The following is a 7,246-nucleotide window of genomic DNA, read 5'->3' as shown; positions in this document are numbered from 1 at the left end:
GGCATGGCACCCGGCCGGCCTCAGAATGCACTACTACAGATTGCTAGTTAGAAAACCATGTTTGTTTTCCCCCCGATCGCACAGTATCCATACAAACTTTCACAGCCTTGCATGCATAATGCATACTCACTCCTATATAAACATGAAAGCATATGAAAGTATATGAAATTCAGTCGAGGAGGACGGTAAAAGAATATGAACGTATTGCAATTTGCATCGCTGCAGCTATGGATGCCTGCTCTGCAATCTGGATCAAGTGTTGTGTTGGATCAAAAGTAAGTGAGACATAGTCGCTTGCGCATCGTGCAGAGATAACACCAACTGAATCGCATTATTGTACGCTGCAGGCACCAGCAGAACCAATCAATGCATCGCATGCTTTTTTTTCTCCCTTTATTTTTTTCACAGCCGGAGAACGGACATTTGTTTTAAAATCGGTATTAATACTAACTTCAGTATCAATTTAAAATATTATTAGTACCAGTTAAAGACAAGAACTGATACTAATATTAAGTTATTTAGTACTAGTTTAAACCAAGAACCGGTACTAATATCTTAGTACCGGTTCTTTGATAAAACTAGCACTAAAGTTCAACTCTTTAGTACCGGTTGGAACTCAAGATCCAATAAATGGTGCAAAAAACAAAGACATCTTTAGTACAATTTTTTATAAGAACCGGTACTGAAAGATATTTTTTCATTCTCGTTAGACATTAGATATTGTCACTTTTTTTACTAAAAATACGTAATATCCTCTTAAGATTTATATATTCTACAAAGGAGTTATGTGTACATTTGAATAATTGTATGTGCTCATATCTATTGAAAAGAACTTGTATTTTTGTATGTACACATATCAATTGGAAAGAACTTATATTATATATTTGTATGTACATATATTTATTAATGTACTCTCTATCAATAACATATCTTTGCAGAAAACTAAAAAAATAACTTTAATACCGGTACTAAAGCTTACTCTTTAATACCGGTTCTTAGTTAGAACCTGTACTAATGACTTAGCATTAGTATTAGTTTCAAACCGGGGTCAATACTAATGACTTAACAATAGTATCAGTATGTGTGTACTATATGATCTCTCACAGCCGACCACAAACGGGGCATTTTAACTATTTGGCATCCTTACGGAATCTTCTTAATCATGTGTCATTGACACATGAGTCACTGACATGGCAAAAAAATTGCTACCCACATCCAAATATATAGTGGTAAGTAGATAATTTTTCCGCTACAAACTTAATTGACATAATGAATATTAGGATAAAAGTTCACTAAAGAGCTCATATGCTATGGTTGAGAGACATCGCATAACCTAATTGATGTCTCTCTAGGGATTGGAGACGCTACTGCTATTGGAGCGGTATTGATCGGCTACGAATATGAGAAGCACGGGTAAACATATCGTTGTTGGTGGTACGTGCAGACGTACGACAACTTCTACTATATCGTTATGGTCTTCTTCCGCTGCACTATATGTTTAGACTTTAGAGATAACGATCTATAATACTCTGTTCACATGTTATCTTAGATGAACATGGTATATGTTATATGTATGTAGTTTAGCATATTTGTTATTGACCACATTACTGTGCATGGCGCCGGCCATGACCAGATCCAAATCGCACTGGCAGGGTTGAAACAGAGGCAATAAGGATAGACAACAAGTCATCAATTCTAGTGACACAGATGGTCGACAATGTTTCTCTAGACCATTAACTATTGAGCGAGTGACAGATGCTCAACAGTTAAATGGAGGCCATCAGCGCCAGGCTTCTTTCAAAAAAAAAAAAAAAACAAACAAACAACAAAAGTACAGGTGTCACAGCAGTTAGAATCTGAGATCACACTTGGCAAAGGAAAGCTTGACTTGCAAGCATCACTCACTCTTTTGATAAAAAAAATTGAATCACACAGGCTTTCTTTCCTTACCTTATATGCCACAGCTCAGTTCTGTACAATCATACACACGCGCAAACCCAAACAGGCACTACTCACTCAGGTAGTAGTCATATGGGAGAAAAATGGAAGACCAGTCGACGAAGAAAAAAACAAAACCCTGGTCTCAGAGCAATATGTCACGCACTATGCACATCACCGCAACACACACAAAAAAGGCGTGCATATTGTCACTCCTCAATGTCCCATTTTGGAGCCGCCGCCGCTGCTCTCCTGAATGAGCGGTGGCAAATCCATGTCCGCTACGTCGACGTGCACTATCAGCTTCGTGAAGTCATCCACGGAGAACGGTATGCTGCAGTCACAAATTAAGTCAATCTTGATGAGGACCAATGTATATATCATCAGGCAGGTCAAAGAAAAAGAAGAGGAGTCGGTACGTAGAACCTGAAGTCATCGTCTAGCAGGAACGAGTTGATGTCGTCGTGCGCCGACGGGCTGCTCGACGAGCCCTCGATCATCTTGGTCCGCATGCTGGAGACGACCTGCGGTTTATCGAGAGAGAGAGATGCAGAGAGAGTTCAGTCCTCGAAACCGAACGAATCCTGGAAGTCCTTGGCAGGCAGGAATGTGTTGTTGGGACTTGGGATCTATCACTCACTTCTGATGGAATGCCCAGGGTCCCAAACTTGTCGTCGCAGTACATCGTGCTGATCCGGTACAGTTGCTGCATGCTCAGCACCTACGTCGGCACCATATATAGACGACGCGGTCACTAACTTGACAAGAATGGCGGCGGTGTCGAAACGAAACTTCAACAAAAGCGTGCAGTAGCTGGCAAGGCTCAGAAAACTCACTGGGCAGAAGTCGTCTGTGATCTCCGCGAGACTCCGGCTATGCTTGTCGTCAAGTATCAAGAGGGTAACTGCCTGCCTGATATGCTTCAGCTCGTCCCATGCAGATCCTGCGTACTGTTCACAGTTACAGGGTCAGCGACTTTCGCAAAGAAGAAGAAGAAGGAGGAGGAGCCGAGGAGGAGGAGGAGAAAGGAATTGAAGTTAAGCAGCTTCTTTTATCAACTGAAGCTCTGTTGAAGCAGTCTGAGGATGCCATCACCTCTTCAGTCAGCCAAAAGCACCAATGCTCTAGCTCATCCAGCCCAGCCTTCACGTACTCTCCGTTACTGAACGAGCAGCACTCACGCCGCAGCAGAAGGCTACAATCGAAGGCTACATGAGTTCATAACGCTGCTTCTGTAGTATGTGATGTTCATAAAGCAGGTACAGTACCTGTTAAAAAGCTGCACATTGATAAACGAGAAGACTTGCGTGAACATCTTGCAGATCAGGAACGGAGGCACCTGCAACGCGACCAGCCCTGATGGAATCAGGCGCGTTCTAATAAAGAGAGAGAGAGAGAGATAGAGAGAAAAAAAAGAGAGGCGTATATGTTTCTGCAGTTCTGAGATTCTGACGACGCACGTAATTTGATTTCAGAACATCGAGAGAATTTGTCAAGATCTTGATGATGCTCTGCCAATGCGCCATGGAGGCTTGTTGCGCCAGATCTGTTCCTTGGGAACACGATCCTCTGGGACTGACGACGAATGTGCGTGGCGCCTGCAGGAGAAGATTGAAACCCTTGTTGGGTCATGACTTTTTTTTATTTTTTTATTTTTGGCAAATACACTTGTTTGAGAACCGCATCCTGGCAGACACTACTACGTACCTGAATGCAGAGGCCCAGAAGCGGCGACAGTTCCTTCTTCAGGTTGTGCCGGATCATCCCATAGACCTTCTCCAGCAGTGCGGTGAGCTGCTGCTTGAACGCGATAGCTGGGTACTTGGCCTCAACCTGGTAGACTTGGGCTAGTCCACAGATCAACTGTCCGTCGGGAGCTGGATCTTGGTTTTCCTGCTGCGAGATCAGGTTTCAGAGCTCTCAGGTTTCAGAATTCTCAGGTTTCAGAATTGGTTTACCTGTGGCACCTTGAGAGGTGACGACGTTCTTCGCCTCTGACGAGCCAAGGCAGCTACCCCGTTGATTTTCAGTGTCCTTTGAAGAAGAACCAGGAGCGCGCATGAATTGGACAGCCAGTATGCTAGTGCATCGTTGTTGTCTCGCGCCTGGCAGCGGCGGCAAAAAAAGGAAAAAAAAATCAAATTCTCATTTCTTACTGACATAAAATCCGTTGTCTCATAAGTATTACTTGCCACTGCTCGGCTAGATACCTCAAGCGCAGCAGTAATCTTCTGGATAATCCGGTCAAAGACCACGCTCCTCTCTTCTTCAAATGATCTCCAATGCACCAGACACCTGTAGATGAGGTATGCAGCGATAGGCCTGCCGACCGAGAAACCCAGGTCTTCGGATAGGCACTTGATCAGAAGCTCCTGAACGTTTCGAGATGTTTAAAAAGACGCTCAGATCGCGTGGCATGAACCGCGCGCGAAATGGTGGTAGAGCTGAAAAGTTCGGAGCCGATGCCATACTTGCTGTTGCTTCCCAGCTTCTTGACCATTTGAGCTGGGCTGTTCAGCGCCCTTCTCCTAGTTACAAAATGCATTATCATGTCATGTCAGCGGCCCGCAGAAGAAGCTTTTTGACTAAGACGATGGTTATAGGATCGTACATACATGGACATTAGCCTCCCGATCCACTGCTATAGGCTTCACTGTACCATTCCTTGATTTCTCATTATCAGGAGCTGCCTGACAACGTGAATGCACACAACTATGATCAGTTGTTTCTTTTTAGATAACTGAAACTGTGATCCATCATTAACTAAAATGAACTGGGCGTACCTGAATTCCAGGTGCTTCATGGTTTTCGCCCGATGGCGACCTGACAATAGCAGGGTTTGACGCCACAGCCTGTCGCAGCATTCTGTTTTCCTCGTCCAGACTAGAAGCCTTCTCCTCCATCCTATGAAACAGAACAACCATTTCAAAACGCTAGAATTTCCATCGTGAACTTATCTGATTTTGACCCCCGGATAACACTACCTTTTCAGGGTGTCTTGAAGCCGTTTGTTCTTAACTTCCTCAACTCCAAGCAGCCTGGCCAGCTTCTCGTTCCTCAGCTCGGCTTCAGAAAGCGCCTTCTTGGCGGCAAAAGTTTCACTCATTTCAGCTCCCAGCAAATCCTGCCCCCCCCCCCCCCCCCCCCCCCCCCCCCCCCCCCCACATCAAGCCATGATCTTGAGTGCACAGATTCCACATTGCACAATCTCTGGATGGAATTGGTGTGAAGGAGAGACCTTGAGGCGGTCAACTTCGGCACTCAGCGACTTGACCTTCTCAGTGTCCTCAACCATCACCACGGTCTCTTCGATCGCCGAGGCTGCTTCCAACTGCGCCATCGCATCCTTCGCCGCCTCCCTCTCGTTGACGGCCCTCGTCTCGGCGTCATTGACAGCCTGCTGGAGCACGTCCACCATCTCACGCAGCCTGCACACCTCCTCCAGCATTTCCCTCTCCAGATTCTCCTGCACACACTGTCGTCCATGGCCATATATCAAGCGGAGAACACAAGAAAACCGGGCGCCATGAGCAGTACAAGATGTGAGAGGGCTGCACCAGTCTGAGCTTCCTGAGCTCCTTGCGTGCAACGCTTTGCCTCCAAGCACGTTGGCAGATGACGGCGGCTCTCTTCGTCGTCAGGTAGCTCCACACCGCCCTGTGCGCACGCCATTGCGCCTTTTTTTTTTTACCCGGCACGATGAAGAATCAGAACCCATTACTAGTATCAGCAGCCACATAGTACAGTACAGCTACAGTTGATTGATCAGTGTAATAAGCTAGAACCTGGATGCGTGTGGCAGCTCTGGTCTGCTTCCGGACAGAGAGCTCGCGCTGCGCCGCCATCGCCCTGACGGTCGTCTGCACGGTGACGGCGGCGGCGGCCATCAGCGGAAGACGCGACGACTCCTTCCATGACAGGTACCGGCGGCGCAGGCTCCTCTGGAGGAAGAAGACCGCGAGGACGACGAAGACAGGGCGCCCCGCCGCGTTCCAGCTCGCGACCTTGCCGTATCTATGAACGAACGCCCCTGCAGAACCGGAGCGCCCGCCGAGATGGATCACGGTCTACCTGGGCTGTTTCTTCTTGAATAGACTGAGCCGACGAGAGAAACGAGACGGCACTCACGGAAGAGAAGCCTCAGCCAGGCGATCAGGCGCCGCGCCGGGCTGACTTGCGTGACGGTGACCGCGGCGGCGGCTTGCCTCCTGTGATCTCCATCCATGGGCGACCTTGACCTGGATGGAGCGGGCAAACGTACGTGAAATCGAGGGATCGGATCAACGGAGAAACGAGTTAGGATCAGATCGCAGAATGATCAGTGAAGAGAAGCACGATCGAGCTTGTTACCGATTTGGTCATGAGCAAAGATGACAGGACATTGCGGTTGGCATCTCTGCCTCCAGCTGCTTGCTTCCTAGCTGGCTTAGGTACTTTCCCCTCCCATTCCCTGCCTTTTTCCTTCTCTCCCCTTGTGATTTTCAACCCAACAATGACATGTCACCTTCAGAATATTAGATGGGACAGTCACACTAGAAAGGAAGAAAGAAATTCAGGAACTAAATATTTTACGGACATTTACATCGAAGAAAAACTATTTATTTTAGTTAATGGTATCGACATCAAAATGTCCAGGGCCAGGTTGTGAGTATTTGTACAAAATACACAGCATGTTAAAGCCCAGCACAAGTTGCACAAGGTGGAAAAAAAGATCTGGTTCGGATGGCTGGTCAATTCCTGCTGCTCTGTTCATCAATGGACAAAATAATGCATTTCGACTAGATCATTTTAAATTGCTGAAACTGCAGTGGATGGAGAGGTAGGCCACACATCGTCTGCAACAGCTGGATGGCATCAGAACAAATATTTCTCTTTTCTTTTGTAAACAGAATTATGGATATGGTGATTAATTGCGAGATTAGTAAATTAGCAGAGCAAACGTGCAGCCTACTATATGCACGCTCTGTAAAATAGGCCCCGACCCCCGAGACCAGGTGGGGCTGAAACCGGAGACGGAGAGACAGTGCAGGTGAGGTGTATGGGCCGGGGTATAATGGTAAAATGCTGGAACGGTGTTGACTTCATTGAACTTTGCACACGTTAATCACTTTATTTTAAGTAACTTTACACGATGTTTCCAAAATCCTCACCGGATATTCTAAATGTCAAATCCTCCTTTATATCGAGCTCTTTCCAACGATAGGTGTTCTTCTAGTGCTCTTAAACATTTCTTAAACTGTGAGATGTGAAACACGTCATGCACGTCTGATAAACAAGCATATAGTTCCAACTGATGTACCACTTTACC

General features: G+C 46.3%; 1 protein-coding gene across 5 annotated transcripts; it reads right to left on the bottom strand.

Moving 5' to 3' along the window:
* Positions 1–1,868: 1,868 nt before the first annotated feature.
* Positions 1,869–6,619, bottom strand: LOC103636018 (myosin-11). Of its 5 annotated transcripts, none has more exons than XM_008658383.2 (19): positions 6,289–6,619; positions 6,067–6,176; positions 5,724–5,968; positions 5,496–5,615; positions 5,177–5,413; positions 4,923–5,062; positions 4,722–4,842; positions 4,554–4,628; positions 4,410–4,466; positions 4,149–4,310; positions 3,897–4,043; positions 3,646–3,834; positions 3,399–3,536; positions 3,207–3,277; positions 3,034–3,133; positions 2,775–2,888; positions 2,579–2,659; positions 2,365–2,462; positions 1,869–2,272 (listed from the first exon to the last, which is right to left on the bottom strand). In XM_008658383.2, exons 2-19 carry the CDS (start codon positions 6,161–6,163, stop codon positions 2,155–2,157), a joined length of 2,310 nt encoding a protein of 769 aa, XP_008656605.1. In that variant the 5' UTR covers positions 6,164–6,176; positions 6,289–6,619; the 3' UTR covers positions 1,869–2,154. The 5 variants fall into 5 exon arrangements, with proteins under 5 accessions (XP_008656605.1, XP_008656609.1, XP_008656606.1 ...); XM_008658387.1 differs by having other exon boundaries at positions 3,207–3,217; positions 6,289–6,565; XM_008658384.1 differs by having other exon boundaries at positions 3,646–3,831; positions 6,289–6,565.
* Between the last annotated feature and the right edge of the window lie 627 nt (positions 6,620–7,246).

Source organism: Zea mays, chromosome 8, assembly GCF_902167145.1.
Source record: "Zea mays cultivar B73 chromosome 8, Zm-B73-REFERENCE-NAM-5.0, whole genome shotgun sequence".
NCBI lineage: Eukaryota > Viridiplantae > Streptophyta > Magnoliopsida > Poales > Poaceae > Zea > Zea mays.
Note: the sequence above shows the minus strand (reverse complement) of the source record. Positions and strands in the feature narration are given on the sequence as shown.